This window comes from Brugia malayi (genome assembly GCF_000002995.4).
Source record: "Brugia malayi strain FR3 genome assembly, contig: Bm_v4_Chr3_scaffold_001, whole genome shotgun sequence".
Classification (NCBI taxonomy): Eukaryota; Metazoa; Nematoda; class Chromadorea; order Rhabditida; family Onchocercidae; genus Brugia; species Brugia malayi.
In genome coordinates this window covers 10,829,277-10,847,985 of record NW_025062477.1, presented here as the reverse complement: position 1 = coordinate 10,847,985, position 18,709 = coordinate 10,829,277, and the positions used below count along the sequence as shown (strand labels likewise).

Here is an 18,709-nt window from a genome sequence, read left to right as displayed (position 1 = left end):
AATGTCTATTGCTGCGATTAGTCAACCAGGTGGAAAGTGGAGGTATGCTTTGATTAGGTCACCTTTTCTAGATCTCTCTCCGTTTCAATTGAGAAATCCGTTCTCAATATTCATTTGCAACAAAGAATGTGTTGAATTGCTCTACATTGATTATGTGTTGAAAATTGCTCTTAATTTTTAATGGAAAATTTTTTCTAATTAAGGAAAAAAATGTACGAACTACATACATTATCAAAATTATTAATTATTGGTAAAGTCTTCTCGACTTGATAGCCAAATACAGATTTGATTGTTGACAGGTAAGTTGTCTACTCTTTATTTCATCCTTTGCTTTGAGAATTGTAAAGGTCTTCCAGTGTGGCATTTACTTTTATAAATAATTGATGTAGCATTAAAATCTAACTTTAACTGTAAAAAGAGTAAAGGTCATCCATTAGGGTACAACTCTTTATTTACGGGTAATCACGCGCTTAAAAGAGGTGGGAAATTGGTTCGCGATCACTGCTCCCTCGAATCTACTTCCTCAATTTTTCTAGTACTGTTCAATAACTTCGATTAATGATAATTTTTATCTCAACCAACTGAAAATCACTCTTAACCATAGGCTAAAAATCCTGCAAAATTTTGCCATATTTCACAACTTAATCATTCAGGACAGATTGTTATGGATTAAGACTGTCACCGAGGAGCTTTCGAACGAGCAAAGCCCTTTACCGCATGCATTTTTGAAAAGAAAAGGGAAAATTTTTTCCAGTGTAAATTATATGCTAAAAGTTTAACCATTTATTGATTGAACATGTTTAAACAGGACAAAGGAATGGCGAAAGCGTTTGCTTTAGCAGAAGAGAAAATTTGTTTAAATATTAAAATTTAAAAGGAAATAGTTTAGAGATATTGTTGAAAAAGTTTGAATTAATAATAATATATGCATATGTGAAAGTGCAGCATAATGCGTTTGTTGAAATTGCAAATTATTGGTTACAATTTTTTTTGTTGTTGTTGCAGATTCCAGTTCTATCCAATAAATAAAGTTTAGAATTTTTTTTAATCCTGAATTGTGAATGGTTTCATTCTTTTTTCATCAATCATTATGATTATTTTTGATTTCTTTCAAATATTCTAAATGTATCGAAAATATGTGCAATGTCGAAAATAGGAAAAAAGCATGGAAATTCGTTTTTTTTACGTCTGCGATAGCTCTTTTTACGTTTGATGTCTTCACGTTAAGATTTTTTAACTCGAAATATTTGAGAAATTTATTTTGTAGGCATCCATATATATAAAGTCGTATGACAAAGATATGTGACCAACTGTGAAAAAAAAAGTGAAGTAAAATTGTGTTATTCAGAACCTTTTTATTAGCTCCACTACAGAATTTGAATTTTTAATATTTATCGAGAAATATTTTTTTGACATTTCATTAACAACTCCTATAAACTAGCTTCAATAATTATTTTTTCTCTGCTAATTTAATTTTTCTTTCATTTTATTCCAATAAGTTATGATTAATCTGATGAATGTTTTTATTGTGTAATCGCACCACTGAATGCATTAATTTGTTATATTTGTTACAGTCAAATTCGGATATTTCGATATTTCATAATAATTCAAATAATAATAAAATGAATAGTCGAATTGTTCTTTTTTTTCACATTGCAGCAAGTGATTCAAGATATAAATTACAATTTTCTTTTGGATTTATCGAAATACGCATATATCCTTTTTCGCCCCAATCGGTGCCCCAACTGAAAATTAATTATTATCAATTTATTCATTAGTTTAATTTTTTCATTGATTTAAAAAAAAAATTGCAGCATATTTGATAATGAACTATCCAACATTTACAATGCAATTAGCTTTTTTTTCTTTTTTTTGTGCAAGTTTCTATAATAATATCAGCGATATATAATTTATTAGTTTGTGATTAGATTAATTCTATTGGCGAATAATATAATAACCGTATAAATGGATCATTCAATAGGAATAATACAAAAATTTAACAAATGCAGTGTATTTTGGGTCATGGAATTTCAATTTTTGATCGATTAATATGTTTAAACATGCAACGAGAAATTATTAAATTTTTGTCTTGAATAAAATCAGGTAGCGCAATAAATTGTTTGAAATTTTATTGAAAAATATAAAAGAGGAAAGATTTGCCTGTTTTTAATTAAAACATAAGTATCTGTAAATCCAACCGCTAAAACTGTATGAGAGTAAGCATTTGGTTGGCAATTATGTCGAAATATTCCTTCAAAATTTAAATTTTAATAAACATTTATAATTCAAATTTGTTAATTATAATGGGAAGCGAATATGAATTAAGTTAAATACATAATTATGAATTCACTTTGCTATCCTTATAATTTATACAAAAGATTCCTTTAAAAACTTTATTTTTTTCATATCTCTAATTTATTGATTCTTCTTTTTTCTTCTCACTTTCATCCATTTATTCATCTATCTATATTCTGTTACTTCTCTTTTTTAAACTTTAAAATTAATGAAATGAATTTTCCAACCTTCTTTATAATTTATGAAATTTGGCGTCACTAAAACCCTTGTAGCAACCGGTCCTTTTGATAGCAACGCTTTGAACAACGTCTGATGACCCTGACGCGCATGTAGCATATTACTAACCTTTCCATGTCTTTGACCTTTGACCAAGCATGTTTTCTCCGCCCTCACATATGGATAATTGTTCTCACACACCAATCCCCTCTTTTCCATGAGATATATGGAATACTAAAGAACTAACATTAAAATTGGAGCACTTAATATTAATAATTAATATTGATAATTAATTAAGAACACTAAATTACAATAATTATTGCAATTTAGTTTTCTTAACCAATTTTGAACTATTTCTATTATTTTTTGTTTTATATTGTTTTTAAGTTTTGTTAATTTTTGTGTGTCAGTGGGGAGTTTATATTATTTGATGGGAAGTTTTTGCTGTTCATATTCTTATTTTTATTTATTTATTTTCTTTTTTTGACTATTGGTGATGATGGGACTTATTGTTTAATTAATTAATTATTTGATTCAAGAAGTTATCATTAATTATTGTTGTTTATTACTAATCATTAATTCTTGTTTATTCATTACCACTATATTATGATAAAAATTATTTGTTCCCGTTACATTTAATTTTATATATATTTTGTTAAATAAGTATGTTATATATATATATATATATATATATATATATATATATATATATGTATGTATATGTATATTTAGTTATTAGCATTCTAAAGCAGTATACCACCTTGTCAAAATCTCCATATGATCGGCATCCGGAACCGCTACAGTCCAATAATTCTTGAATGGAAAGTTTGCGCAATTTTTTGGTTTGTGATTTAGCTAGCGCTTCTACGACATCTGCTACTGCACTAGCTGAACTAGCACCAGGGCAAAACCGCTTTAATTCGAACGCGATTTTCAATAATAATAAAATAAAAATTTGAAAAATATCAAAATTATTGGTAAAATTAGTTTTCTCAACGAATTTTTATTTCTTAATTTTTTAAATTGATTTTTGACAATATTTCAATTTTTTATTTTCTTCTTTTTCTTTTTTCCTCCTTCTACCTCTCTCCCTCTATCATTCTCTGAAATCTTTACTGTATTTTTTTTTTTTTTTTTTGACATTAAAAGCAATAAAAGAAAAATCTTTCTTTTAAATTACATTAAAAATCAAGTATTAAAAACAAATTTTTTTTCAACTTGCAATTTTCACTGTAAGTATAATGAATTAATAAGAAAAAGCCACAGAAAGAATAAATTACCCGACCCGATCGATTTTGAGATTTCTAACTGCGGTGACATATTTATTAGTTACCCAATTAACAGCTTTCACTAAATGAGTTAAATTTTGCGGAATATGGCTATCATCCGTATCATTAAATTTGATCACCGGAAATTCGTCCTGCATATCTTCCTCTGCCTGTAATTAATTCATTAATCTACTGCAATTACTTTTCTTAATGTTATTTACCATAATTTATACCACTTGTAATTAAAATTCTTTTTTCATATTTTAAGGAATGGAAATTTTCATCTTACCATATCACTCATTACAGTTAAGCCAAGCATAAACGATGATTTGCCTTGTTTATACAACTCATTATGCTTTTGAATTTCTTCCACATTTTTAGCATAAGCCAACAAGCGATGTGGTTCCGGTCGATTATCCTTAACTCCTTGTTCTACAACGAAAGCGGAAATTGGAAATAAGTTTTGAATTTTTTGGATAAATCTAAAATAATGCGTGGTTTTGCTGGAAATTACGTAAAGCGCTGTTTGGCAGCTGACACGTAGCCATTTCAAATATAATTAATCAAATTATAATAAAAATTAATGCGTGAAATTTGCACGATAATTAATAAATTTAAATATATAATATCATTTAAGCGGTCAGGAAAACTATCTGCAGTCGATTCAACTTATTCAATTCATATTTTAATTAAAGTGATAATGCTTCGGATTAACGATTCTGAAAATTACAAATGAGATGAGTGAAGTAAATTAAACCAGTCGAATAAAAATAAGAAATATTAAGAAAACCGCTAATGAAATTTTTAATTACTTACTGTATTCTGTTACAAATTTCACATAATCATCATAATGTTTCGAATACAATGCACGTAACTTTGAGTGACTTAATGCTTTGAATTGCCTGCAAAATAAATGTCACTAGAAGATTGCAAACTGTGAAATTTATCAAACCAAGTATTAAATGGCTGAAGCTGACCAGAAAAAATTTTTCAATGAAAATTTTAGTGTAGCAAATTGAATACAAAAAGCTATTTTTAATTTTAATATTAACAATTCAGATTTTAATAATTTGTTAAAATAATAATTTAAGAAAAAAAAAAAGAAAAAAAAAAAAACATACTGATAAATTAGACTGCTACAGCTTAAGATGGAAATTTGTAAAAATGAAAGGAATAGAAAAGCTTTTAGCGGTGATAGAAGATAATGTCTCATTTTGCAATATGCAAAGCCCAAAAAGTCCTTTGAAGTTGCCAACTTCTGTTGATTTTTGGTTGGAAAACAATTCCTGTTGACACTTCTGTCTGTAATTGATAAGGTATTATTTAACCCAAAAATTTCTTATCACTTAATTTGAGATCTGACTGTTTCCTATTTCCTGCAAAACAAAAGTAACTAATTAACAATATTTTTTATACATTTAGAGACCATAAATCATCACAAAAATTTTCTAATCATAAAATTTGCTTCTAACGATGAATAATACAAAAACTGATTTGATCCATTCTTCAATTAACAATTCCATTAGGGAATTTTAATTTGAAAGAAACGAAAAAAGAAGTATAAGCAAAATTATATTTGACAATAAATTATATTTCAAAAATTCCCTTAGCCAAGCTCATGCATGAAAAACCAAATCTGGTTATCCTAAATTTTTGCATCTCTTATTTTTGAATTTCCAAAAATGTTCAACATTTCCCATTTCTGAAATAAGTTAGTTTAAAAATCGCTACATGAATATATAAAATTTTTAAAAAAGAATTTTTTAACAATTGTTGATTACTAAAAATATATTTACATCACTGCAGAAATTCAAAATTGAAATGAATACCCTAATCAGTCAAACAACGAAAAACTACAGTACACCACAAATATTGGTATTATTGTGCAACAGAAATTGTAAACAATTTGGGACAAATTATACAAAAGGAAAAAAAAAGTTATTTATAAGAAAACTGAGCAAAGTTATGCAAAGAATATATCAAAAATATTTTTAACATCAAAGATTAGCAAATGATAATTACTTAAAAATTGCTTTTATCAATAATTTGACATTAATGCTACACCAAACGACAATTTCTGCTGGTCGAACCTTGAAGGAAGAAAAAAATTTTTACCGATTGTTAACTAACTTGATGAAGGCGTTTTTTATTCTACATTTAGCCAGTTTTCTCTTGCTTACTTATGCAAATCCACTTAATGAACTGTAAGTCCTTAATTTTGGAATAGAATAAAATTTAAGAAGTTAAAAAAAATGCTAAAATTGCTAATATAAATGAAATGCAAAGTGAGGTATACGAATTGAATTAAAAAATTTTCATTAATGTTTCTGCCTTCTTCTTGCAATCTTTATAAATTCTTTTTTTCGGTCTTCTGGTTTCATTCTCAGAAAATTTTTAAATTTAATGAATTCGAATATTATTTCAAATATCTCAAATTCTTACTGCAGGGATAATGATGACACACCAGGTAAAATTCATACCTTGTATCAGCAGCATTATTCGAAGTATAAAACATATCTGAAAAAAATGGGTAAGTTAATTGGTTTTTTTTTCATTTCTTTCATTTTCAATTCATTTTTCATTCTAAAAAAAAAACAAAAAAAACAAAATGGTATGAAAGTGTTAACTTAAAAAGAAACTTCAAATTTTAGCTAACCTGAAAAAAAGCTGAAGCTTCTTTATCAATCAGGATTTCTCATACATTTTATTATCTTCTACAGGCAAAAAACATGATCCATCTGTTCCGGAACCAATTCGATTACTTAAATTTGTACAATCTTTGAAAATGATTGATGAACATAACCAGCGTTACAGTAAAGGATTGGAAACATACAAAGTAGATCTGAACGAAATGAGCGATTGGGTGGGTCATAACTGAAGAAAAAATTGGAAAATTCGGATCAAGCATATAATAATAATAGTAATAATAATAACAATAATAATAGCAATAATAATAACAATAATGATAATAATATTAATATTAATAATAATAAAACCGCTATGCATTACATTTCATTGTTTCTTTTCCTTTCCTTTCGTTTTTAATTTCATACCTTTTCCTATTCTAATTTCGATTTATTTCTTGCTTTTTATTTGTTGTTTCTATTCAGACCGAAGAAGAGAAAGAAAGACTTCACGGATATTATCCAAATTTGACTGCAAAAGTGGAAGGAAATATGAGTAAAATAATTGGAAAAAAATTATCCAGTTCTGTACCAAATTCTATTGATTACAGAAAGAAAATAGCTGCACTACCAGTAAAAAATCAAGTAAGTTTTTTCACTAATTTAAATCAATTTTTTCTTTCAATTTTCATTAACCTTCTTGTTTTTAATTCTTATTTTTGTCGTTATGTGCACAGAGTGTTAATGTATTATTATTTATTGTGAAATATTGTCATTTATTTATTGTTGTTTTTATTTATTTATTTATTTATTATTATTATTATTATTATTGTGAAATGAAATCAATTTTAGGGTGGTTGTGGTGTGTGTTTTATTTTCTCAGCATTAGGAGCTGTTGAAATGTATGTGGCGCTCAGGACTAAAAAACCGCCGGTAAAACTATCAGTACAGGATGTAATGGATTGTAGTGGAATGGAAAAATGCAAAGGAAGAGGCGGAAATGAACCTGCGGTATGCGGAAATTTGTTATTTTATTATTAATTAGTTAATTATTATCCATAAAATATAAATATAAGTAAAAAATGATATAATTAATAGCAAAAATGATTTTTAGGTTTTTCGTTGGGTTGCTGAGCACGGTGTAAAAACCGATAAAAGTTACCCATATAAGGAGGCTGATAGTATTTCATGCCCGAGAACGACATCGGGACGATTAAAGTATAGATTAGCTGGCGCTATTTATTTACCTTTTGACAATGAAGAAGTTCTTAGAAAGGTATTGGCGTTCTATGGACCAGTTAGTGTATCATTACATGCTTCATCGCCAAGCTTTAGAGCTTATCGAAGTGGTAAGTAATTTGTAGAAAAACTTATTTAAAAAAAACTGATCATATAGATAATTGATAAGTAGTTTTGAAATTGATAGACTTTTTTTTTTTTTATTTTTTAATAATTCTAGTATTAAAAAATTTTCGGTATTTATAATGATCCAAATTGCCCATCTGATGAGGACTATGTAAATCATGCGGTCTTGGCTGTTGGTTATGGTGTCGAAAATGGAATGAAATATTTTATCATCAGAAATAGGTATATCAAATTTTAATTAATTTCCAGTCACGAGATTTTTTTAATTCTCTTTATGAAAAGATGTTATTAATGAACTAATGGAAAATAATGAAATTTTGATTAATTTAAAATAGCATAGGTGATAAGGTTGAAAAGTTGAAATGAGTCGTTGTTATTGTTCGAGATAGATTATTGAAATAATTGAATTTATTTGCTAACCTATTATCATTAATTTTATAGCTGGGGTCCTACATGGGGCGAAAAAGGATACGGTCGTATTCGCGCTGGGGTATTTATGTGCGGTATTGGTCATTCTTCGAATGTACCAGTTTTCATATAAGACAACAATATGAAATTGAACAAATATTTTGTCATTTTTATCTACCACTCATATGCTGCGAAAATTATATGCTTGAATAGCAAGTTTGTCAGAAAGTTTTGCTACTTATCCTTAAATGTTACTAATCTCATTTCAATCATCATTTGTGAAAAGATTTAATGATATGCTTTTGTTATTGCCATAACAATACAACGTCGATAATATCTTTATTGATTTTTGTAAGATATCTTCTAATTGCAATAAAATTATATCAAAAATTCATTCGAATGCTCAATTATCATGTTTTTACAATGTCCGAATCGAAATCGAATCTGTCGAAAAAAAAAAAAAAAAAACTATTGAATAATTCAACAAGAGAATGAAACCAGAAGACCGAAAAAAAGAATTTATAAATTGCGAAAATTTTTTGATTCAATTCGTTGGCTATATACCTCACTTTGCATTTCATATTATATTAGTAATTTTAGCATTTTTTTTTTAACTTCTTAAATTTTATTCTATTCTAAAATTAAGACGAAATAGGACTTACAGTTCATTAAGTGGATTTGCATAAGTAAGCAAGAGAAAACTGGCGTAGAATAAATGTAGAATAAAAAACGCCTTCATTAAGTTAGTGAACAATCGATAAAAATTTTTTTCTTTTTTCAAAGTTCGACCAGCAGAAATTGTCGTTTGGTGTAGCATTAATGTTAAATTCCCATTAAATATTTAATGGAATATATCAAAATTAGTAAATCAAACCCCTCCACACTGTATCTCTCACTTCTTTGATATGAACTTCATCTCCAGGTCAGTTCCGTGTAACCTTTGTTTTGCTGACCGAACGAACGTTTTAAGGAAATTAATGGTAAATGAGAAAAAAGATGCAATTAATAAAATACAAAAAAACTTACTGCATGGATGCTGGCAGTAAAAAAGGTATGGAATTAGTAGAAACAATCGAAAATATATGTATGCTACTGCACAATTAAAATCTTTCAATGGCGTTGCAATTTAGCTCTTGTTGAATTGTGCAACGGAATATTTCACGATTGATTAATCCTATTGTATTTACGTGTGAATTACGTGTAAAAGAAGTATAACCGTACACACTTACATTTTCAGCTAGCTGTTTGACCCTATTAAGCTAGCTGAAAGTATTTGACCCTACTAACATTCCTAATATTCCTTGACCCTATTACAGTTAATGACCTTTTTTTTGGCTTATCTTTACATCATTGTAAGGTATTCTTGGAGTGCTATTATACAAGTTCATATAACAGCGATAAAATAAAAGCGAAAATAAACTGAGTCAGAAAATAAAAAACTGGAGGACTCCTATTTAAAACTTGATAATGAATGTAAAAATTGATAAAAATAAAGGAAATAATTACATTACTCTTGTAATTTATTGACAAAACTCTTGCATGAAAAATCAAATTTGGTTAATTTAAATTTCTACTTCTTACAAAATTCGCTTTTAAAAATGTCCCGCTTTTCTCTTCTCTTGATAACGAATAATTATTGTAAACCGCATCACTTTTCTTCGTTATCACTAAAAAAAAGATTATGCAAATTCATGTGATAGGTTGATTCAAAAATTGCAATGCAGAAATATCAGTAATATTTTTATGCTAAAAAAAGAACTTAGCAATTGTTGATTACTAAAAATATATTTACATCACTGCAGAAATTCAAAATTGAAATGAATACCCTTATCAGTCAAACAACGAAAAACTACAGTACACCACAAATATTGGTATTATTGTGCAACAGAAATTGTAAACAATTTGGGACAAATTATACAAAAGGGAAAAAAAAGTTATTTATAAGAAAACTGAGCAAAGTTATGCAAAGAATATATCAAAAATATTTTTAACATCAAAGATTAGCAAATGATAATTACTTAAAAATTGCTTTTATCAATAATTTGACATTAATGCTACACCAAACGACAATTTCTGCTGGTCGAACCTTGAAGGAAGAAAAAAATTTTTACCGATTGTTAACTAACTTGATGAAGGCGTTTTTTATTCTACATTTAGCCAGTTTTCTCTTGCTTACTTATGCAAATCCACTTAATGAACTGTAAGTCCTATTTCGTCTTAATTTTAGAATAGAATAAAATTTAAGTTAAAAAAAAAAATGCTAAAACTGCTAATATAATATGAAATTTGAGGCAAAGGCAAACAGGCAAAGCATACAGTCGTAATGATTACATCACTGATCCAACTGAATTAAAAAAAAAATTATGTCATATGCTATTGTTTTCTTTCTGCAATCTTTATAATTTCTTTTTTCTTGGCTTTTTTGTTCTTATTTTTAAAATATTTCAAATCACTAATTTGCAGGGACCATGATGAGTTGTCAGGTAAAATTCATACCTTGTATCAGCAGCATTATTCGAAGTATAAAACATATCTGAAAAAAATGGGTAAGTTAATTGGTTTTTTTTTCATTTCTTTCATTTTCAATTCATTTTTCATTCTAAAAAAAAAAAACAAAAAAAACAAAATGGTATGAAAGTGTTAACTTAAAAAGAAACTTCAAATTTTAGCTAACCTGAAAAAAAGCTGAAGCTTCTTTATCAATCAGGATTTCTCATACATTTTATTATCTTCTACAGGCAAAAAACATGATCCATCTGTTCCGGAACCAATTCGATTACTTAAATTTGTACAATCTTTGAAAATGATTGATGAACATAACCAGCGTTACAGTAAAGGATTGGAAACATACAAAGTAGATCTGAACGAAATGAGCGATTGGGTGGGTCATAACTGAAGAAAAAATTGGAAAATTCGGATCAAGCATATAATAATAATAACAATAATAATAGTAATAGTAATAACAATAATAATAGCAATAATAATAACAATAATGATAATAATATTAATATTAATAATAATAAAACCGCTATGCATTACATTTCATTGTTTCTTTTCCTTTCCTTTCGTTTTTAATTTCATACCTTTTCCTATTCTAATTTCGATTTATTTCTTGCTTTTTATTTCTTGTTTCTATTCAGACGGAAGAAGAGAAAGAAAGACTTCACGGATATTATCCAGATTTGACTGCAAAAGTGGAAGGAAATTTGACTAAAATAATCCGTGGAAATACGTCAATACCAGCTTCGCGTGATTACACAAAAGAAATAGCTGCACTACCGGTACGACGTCAAGTGAGTGAATATTTTTTTCCTTTCTTTATTTCAACAGTTCCAACTTAAATAATTGTCTTTTTCTTTCATTTTTTCTTATTCCTTTTCATTTCTTTGTTGTGTCCATGAAACAATAATTTATATATTATATAAATTGAAATTAATCAAATTTTAGGGTCGTTGCGGCGCGTGTTTTATTTTCTCAGCATTAGGAGCGCTTGAAATGTATGTGGCGCTCAGGACTAAAAAAGCTCCCATAGAACTATCAGTACAGGATGTAATGGATTGTAGTGGAGTGTCCAAATGTAAAGGAATAGGCGGAAATGGACCTGCGGTATGTGAAAATTTGTTATTTTATTATTAATTAATTAATTATCCATGAATTATAAATATAAGTGAAAAATGACATAATTAATAGCAAAAATGATTTTTAGGTTTTTCGTTGGATTGCTAAGAATGGTGTAAAGAAAGAAAAAGATTATCCATATAAAGAGAATGATTCTTCTTGCCCAAAGAAGAAGACTGGACGAGAAAAGTATGGATTAGTTGATGCCGTTTATTTGCCGCCTAACAAAGAAGAAATTCTCAAGAGGGTATTGGCATTGTATGGACCAATTAGTGTATCATTGTATTCGTCATCACCAAGTTTTGTCGCTTATCGAAGTGGTAAGTAATTTATAGGAAAGATGAAAAAAAAAAAAAAAATGGTAAGAAATTTTGAAAGTGATAATTTGAATCAATTTGATAATTTTAATATTAAAAAATTTTCCGGTATTTATAATGATCCAAAATGTCCAACTGATGCAAAAAAAGTAAATCATGCTGTAGTAGCAGTTGGTTATGGTGTCGAAAATAATACGGAATATTTTATCATCAGAAATAGGTATGACAAATTTTAGCAAAATTTTTAGGACTGAGGATTTTGTTTTCTTTTTTCTTTTCTTTGAATATATTCCAATAATGAAAAATAATAATGATCTTATCGTGTGTCAAAAACACATATAAATAATAATGAAAATTTTGATTAATATAAAAGCAAAAGGTTTTTAAAAAAAAAAAGGTAAAAATGGAAATTAGGAAGATAAATGGGAATGACGATAATAAAAGAAGAATTCATACTATTATGTGTCTTAATTACTCAAGACAGATAAATTCAAATAACTTTTTGTTGTATCAAAAGCTATATTTAATTTAATTTAATTTATTTGCTAACTATTATTACTAATTTTATAGTTGGGGCCCTACATGGGGTCAAAAAGGATACGGTCGTATTCGCGCTGGGGTATTTATGTGCGGTATTGGTCGTTTTTCGAACGTACCAATCTTCAAATGAGAGAATAATGTGAAATTTTGCTGTCGATAGTTTTTTTTTTTGATAGTATTATTAGAAGTGAAATAATTCATAATTCTTATCTGTTATCAATTAATAGTTGCATAAATTGTGTATTTAAATGAATATTTGTCTCAAAATTTCTTTTTTTTTATTTTAATCATCATTGCATGCTATTCTACAAATACTATTTCATAAGATTGTATAAATAATCAATACGATAAAATAGTGAAAAGAAAACGATTTACACAATAAATAAATAAAATTTTTAAATAAATTCTAATGAAAAATAATTTATTTATGTTCGAAAAATTTCTATTTTATAAAGTTTTATTAGTTAAGAATTAATTTTCTGTAAGTCATAGCACTTTCTTCTGCTGAAATTTCATTGTTATAAATAGTTCCACGTTTATCCGTTCTATTTGACACCTGCAACTACTTATTAAATTGCAACAATATGTTTTTTAGTGGAAATAAAATTTTAATTACTTTTGGAAATGGAAATATGGTTGCAATACACAACAGAGGTCATAAAATGAAGTTTAATATATAGTAGTTTGTGTATTGAGTAGGTTTAGTTTACTGATGTTGCGTGTGGTTGCTTTGTGGTTCTTTGGTTTTCTTATTGGTACCGGTTTCCCGAATTAAGGATCGTCATGTTTTTCCAAATTTATATATGTATACACATAAATATATAATTCTACTATAATCCTTTGTCTTCTTGTTCAGTTTGTTAACAAACGTAATTTTGTTATAGTAAGTGGAAGCGATGAGTATATATTAAGGAATCATTCGATTCTCTTGAGGCTACCTATTTATTTCGGTTGCTCATTCCAAAAGAAGCATTGTTGCTTGTTTTAACTATTTTGATATAATATTTTTTTACGCACTTGCTTATTTCATGTATCTTAACTTTTTTTTAAAACTTGTTCATAATTTGTCCTGCATCTTGAATTTTTTTACATCAGATTTTGATAATTTCTGTTGTGATTATTAATATTAACGATAAGCAATTTGCATTGAAGATTTCATATACTTTGTGATTTTGATATGCTTCATGTGTAATATTACTGCGCGTAAATATTATTTTTGATAATAATCTATAACCGTTCTATCCTAAATTTCATCAGTCTTCTATGTTTTGAATTTTTAGGAAAAATTGGAAAATGAAGTTGGAAACTTGTGTATATTCAGGATATAAGATTTATCCAGGACATGGGAAAAGGATGGTTCGTGCTGATGGAAAGGTAAGTAGTGTATTTGGATTCTGTAAATGAATGATAGGAAGATATCAGCAATTTGTACTTCAGTAGCTTGTTGTCATTTTCTTCGGGCTATTGGTATTTTCCCCATTTCTTGCATTATTTGTATGCATCATTCTATCGATAATATATGTAAATTGTGCTTGAAATTAGTTCGTCTGGAATTAGGTATCAGTTTATTTATTATTTGGTTTTTATAAATGTTTCGATATTATTGGTTTTTTTTTGTTCTTATTTTTGAAAATATTATATAAGCTGAAGAAACATAATATCATGAAAATAAAAATGTGATATGCGAGGGAGTTGAATCAGCAATATGTAAGCATATGATAAATGATTGCGATAAGTCGGTTGTGAATATCATTAACTGCAGTGAGGAAGATTTGGCGGAAGTAGTAAGCAAAGGAAGGAATTGGATTATTTAGAATAAACAACGATAATATTTTCACAGTTTTTTTTTTTTTTTTGTAGAAAGTCTCAACATTTTCTATTCATTCTGTCATCCTTTCTTACTCTTGAATCTTGTAGTTCATAAAGCAATATGAGGTGTTATGTCTTCATTGATTATATTTAATTATTTCAGTTGTGTTTTTTGCTGTTGCAGGTGCAAATATTTTTGAATAAAAAGTGCCTACGATCGTACAAATTGAAGCGAAATCCTCGTGACATACCGTGGACAGTGTTGTATCGCCGTAAACACAAAAAGGTTTGTTATATAATTGAATTAATAAGATATATGAAAGAATATATTAGGTGATTGCAGCATTAGCTAAAGTTGCTTAGTTTTTCGGGTCAAATTGTTTTTTGCAATTTGCATATCAAAGATTACTCAAAATTTTCTGGTAAGATGCTGCTGATGTAACTGAAATTTTAACATGCTGGTGCTATATTAAGCCACTATGCTAATTTTTGATTCGTATTGATTTTACTGATTAGTGTTTTCCTTGGACTTGGCTAAAACTTTTCTTCCGTATTGTCCCATCCAGTAAGTGTTTAGATTGGAACATCGAGAGATGTTAGATTAATACTGGCGTTGGATTTTATGAACAATGTTGTTTGAAGGGTGTTCATGGTGAAGAAAATGCACAAAAGAAACGTACACGACGCGTTATACAAATTGCGTCTCGAGCAGTTGGCAATGTTTCACTGGAAGCTATACTTGCAAAACGAAATCAGAAACCAGAATTTCGACGTGAACAACGTGAACAAGCAATAAAAGCTGCGAAAGAAGCTGCGCGAGCTTCAAAGAGCGAGAAGAAAGCAGCAAATAAGGCATTGAAGGTAGAGGCATATAAATGCTTTTACATTCCTAAATATCATTTTTGAAGATTTTATTGACTAAGAGTGGAAATATCATTCATCACTAGGCTACATGTTCAATAGTAATGTTTTTACGGAAACAGTTGAAATTTATTTGTTTCCAAAAAAAGATCGCTTTATACACCAAAGCTGAATTTTAGGAGAAGAAGGCTGCTCCACAGAAGATGAAGATACCAAAACCGACGAAAACCCAGCAACCACGAGTTGGTGGCAAACGCTGATTTCGAATCCTTTCAATCGCTTTTTGTTATTTAATCGTATAAAAATAATTTTGTTATTGTTTGACAGCATTCTTACAGTAATATGAAAGAATCCTCATTTAATTAGTCTATGCGTGTATTGTGGTTTAATTCTATTTCACAAATTGTTTTACAGAATTCGTATATCTTCTTTATCAGTAGCAACAAATGCCTGTTCATCACATCATAGAGTACAACCTTACGTAAAATTATCTTAAGGACAATTTTTAACAAAATCCAAATTTGCATTTTTATTTTCATTTGCAAGGAATTATAAAAGGAAGCTGTTTACTTAATCCATGTCATTCTTATGCTGTTTATCTTGCCGTTTTGGTATCCATCAAAATGCCGGCTGATGGTTCAAGGCCAAAAATTACCGATATGCCAGTCGTACTAGAACCGCCATTTCCTACGTTTACGCCACGTCCGCTAAAAGAAAATTTGAACAAACAAACAGCAAATTTAATCCTCGTCAATACATCACCTCACAAACTTATTTTTAAAATTGTTCCAAATTCCACAGATATCAACTATTTGATTCAACCAGAAATTGATTATTTGGCACCAAATGGTTGCCGTCTTATTGGTATTTCAATAAATGATACACCAAAACCAAAAAAGGTTCTTCCCTTTGTTTGTCTGAAACATTTTTATACATTCGCTAATTTAATGAAAATTTATTTTATTTCGTTTTCTAAAAGTAAATATATAATAACATTTAATTTAATCAACAGAAAATTATGTAATAAAATTTATCAAATCGAAAAAAAAAAAAGCAGAGCTATTTTGTATTCTAAAATTTTCATCATTCAGGAACATGATTTCACATATAAAGTCTTAGCATTAAATCCCACTGAAAGTTTCGGATTATCAGCTATACAGTACTGGGAGCAGAATCAACCAGAAAATAACGGTTAGCTTGCCGGAATGTACATCATTGTTAATTTTTCGATTAATATTTTTTATATGAAAAAAAAAAAGTTGTTAGAAATATATTTCAATTATATATATTTAGATAATAGGATTATTTGTCATTGATCTAATTTTCATTTTATCTTTTTTCTTTTCTTTTCTCTTCTGAATTTCTTTATAAATAAAATTCAATTTATAGCTCATCTACTTCAAGAAGCTCAATTTGTATGTTTGGAGCCAGAAATGGAATCACCGCATCGTAAACAGCAGCATCGCATTGATAATGACATGAAAGTTTCATTATCGACTGAATATGCTAAACGAATTCGACGACATACTGCTCTTCTTGATCATTCTCGAACTTCAAATGATTCAGAGTCAAATTCACCAGTATATTATAAGTTAGCAGTACTATAATTTATCTAAGCGATATTAATATTTTTTTAAACACTATTTTCTTTTTTTTTTTTTTTTTTTAATGCTTATTTCATCTATAAATAGTTAAAGTGAAATAATTAGTTAATTTCAATTTTAGGAAGCAATTAGTGCCAAAAGATATTGATGCTGAAATTGTAACAGATTCGAAAAATGACTATCATTGTCAATGTACAAATTCTAATCATTATTTTTGGCAAGAAGCTGCTACAATGCGTAGCTTTTTTTATGGATTTATATTCGCTTTCATTTGTTCAGCAATATTAGTTATCCGAAAAAACAGATAACTAAATAAAATTGTCCATTTCAAATGAAATGAAATAAAAACATTAATTGATTAATTGATATGATATCAGGATGTTTCTTCTTTTTTAAATAAAGCAATACTCTGATTTGATTAATGTAATATTTTGTATTTTTATATTCGCAGAAATAAATGTTTAGAAATGAAATTCAAATTACAAATATTTCCATTATCAATAAAAATTTCATTAACTTTTTTATACTTAACAAAATTTGATGAAAAATGAGCAACTGATTGAAAAGTAAATTAACAATAATTACTTTTAATAATTATGTTTAATGATTAATATTGATAAATAATTAGAATTATGTGAGAGATTAATAAATGATTTTAAATTTATTTGATAATATGAAATTATTTACAATTATTGATGGTTAAGTAAATGCAAACGAGAAATGTTAACGAACTAAATTCTTCTTGTGCATACGCATACTCAGATGAAACTTACAACTTAATTAGCAAAATATTTATGAATTAATTAGTCATAAGTTTAACAAAATATTTTTCATATAAATTTAATCATTTAATTCAATCAAAATTCACTTCAAAAAATGGAAAGTAACTTTTGAGTTCAATGCTAAAATCCAATTATTTTATCGATTAACAAATTTTTAAAATTGAATACGCCAATAAATCCAAAGGGGACTACTTATGAAAAATGAAGCATTGTGAATAAATCATAAATCGTGAAGTCAAAAAAGTCCCAGAAGTCCAAAAGTGACTTAATGAATAATTCTAACTTCTCATGCATGTATTGAAAGTGATTTATAACAAGCATATTTTAATAAAATATTATTGACAATAAAGATAAGCCATGTAAAAGGCGAAGAAAATACTTATAATTAAAAAAAAAAAAAAGGCTTAAATTTAATCATTGAATATAAAATAAGTTATTAAACTATAAGTGTTTACATATATAATTTAATTCGAAATATTTTAAATCAATGAAGATAGACCTGATTTAACGGAAATAAAAAAAAAATGATTCATTACAATAAACATCGAAATATTTCTATGTGATAAATACATTTGACTAAATAAAACAATTTTTGTGATACAAATTTTCAAATCATATATTTACATCGTTACTATGTGTTATTTCTGGAATGCAAAATACTATGATTATTTAATAAAAATATTCTGGTTCTACGAATAGACTAAATATTTTAGAATTTTTGCTTCATTTTTTAAAATTTTCTACAGTTCACAATTATGTATATTTTCTATGCAAAGTTATTTGTTTCAGTATTAGCATATAAGAATAAATACTAGCAGTTAATCAACAAATTGTTAGCATTTAAGAATAATTAATCACAATCATAAAATTTAAACAAAGAAAGAGAGAATGTGTTTACGGTAGAAACAAATGATTGATTGGAACAAAGAGGTATAAATATTATTGGGGACAGTATATGAGGAATTTACAGTATATATAATAAACATGGTTGGAAGAACAAAG

The 18,709-nt window shown here is 27.5% G+C and overlaps 5 protein-coding genes across 7 annotated transcripts; 4 read left to right on the top strand and 1 right to left on the bottom strand.

Annotated features, from left to right (window-relative positions):
* Nucleotides 1–1,648: 1,648 nt before the first annotated feature.
* On the bottom strand, nt 1,649–4,992 carry Bm12797 (cathepsin L-like cysteine proteinase, identical; the record flags this gene model as incomplete). Of its 2 annotated transcripts, XM_043080811.1 has the most annotated exons (8): nt 1,649–1,745; nt 2,161–2,251; nt 2,523–2,745; nt 3,272–3,424; nt 3,797–3,949; nt 4,069–4,211; nt 4,596–4,681; nt 4,901–4,992. In XM_043080811.1, 8 exons carry the CDS (start codon nt 4,990–4,992, stop codon nt 1,649–1,651), a joined length of 1,038 nt encoding a protein of 345 aa, XP_042936745.1. The 2 variants fall into 2 exon arrangements, with proteins under 2 accessions (XP_042936745.1, XP_042936746.1); XM_043080812.1 differs by lacking the exon at nt 2,161–2,251 and having other exon boundaries at nt 1,699–1,745.
* Nucleotides 4,993–5,912: 920 nt separating this feature from the next.
* On the top strand, nt 5,913–8,309 carry Bm12798 (Papain family cysteine protease containing protein; the record flags this gene model as incomplete). 2 transcript variants are annotated; one of them, XM_043080810.1, is made up of 8 exons in its annotated part: nt 5,913–5,983; nt 6,227–6,309; nt 6,500–6,642; nt 6,890–7,048; nt 7,256–7,414; nt 7,518–7,756; nt 7,877–7,990; nt 8,210–8,309. In XM_043080810.1, 8 exons carry the CDS (start codon nt 5,913–5,915, stop codon nt 8,307–8,309), a joined length of 1,068 nt encoding a protein of 355 aa, XP_042936744.1. The 2 variants fall into 2 exon arrangements, with proteins under 2 accessions (XP_042936744.1, XP_042936743.1); XM_043080809.1 differs by lacking the exon at nt 7,877–7,990.
* Nucleotides 8,310–10,227: 1,918 nt separating this feature from the next.
* On the top strand, nt 10,228–12,781 carry Bm12799 (Papain family cysteine protease containing protein; the record flags this gene model as incomplete). Its single annotated transcript, XM_001892671.1, has 8 exons — nt 10,228–10,376; nt 10,640–10,722; nt 10,915–11,057; nt 11,317–11,469; nt 11,624–11,782; nt 11,883–12,114; nt 12,277–12,331; nt 12,682–12,781. The coding sequence occupies 8 exons, from the start codon at nt 10,228–10,230 to the stop codon at nt 12,779–12,781; spliced, it is 1,074 nt and encodes a 357-aa protein (XP_001892706.1).
* Nucleotides 12,782–13,944: 1,163 nt separating this feature from the next.
* On the top strand, nt 13,945–15,581 carry Bma-rpl-24.1 (60S ribosomal protein L24 (L30), putative; the record flags this gene model as incomplete). The annotated part of the gene is made up of 4 exons (XM_001892672.2): nt 13,945–14,025; nt 14,645–14,746; nt 15,103–15,321; nt 15,501–15,581. 4 exons carry the CDS (start codon nt 13,945–13,947, stop codon nt 15,579–15,581), a joined length of 483 nt encoding a protein of 160 aa, XP_001892707.1.
* Nucleotides 15,582–15,944: 363 nt separating this feature from the next.
* Bm12800 (Uncharacterized protein) lies at nt 15,945–17,233 on the top strand (the record flags this gene model as incomplete). Its single annotated transcript, XM_001892673.2, has 4 exons — nt 15,945–16,220; nt 16,413–16,512; nt 16,711–16,912; nt 17,047–17,233. 4 exons carry the CDS (start codon nt 15,945–15,947, stop codon nt 17,231–17,233), a joined length of 765 nt encoding a protein of 254 aa, XP_001892708.2.
* Nucleotides 17,234–18,709: the final 1,476 nt, after the last annotated feature.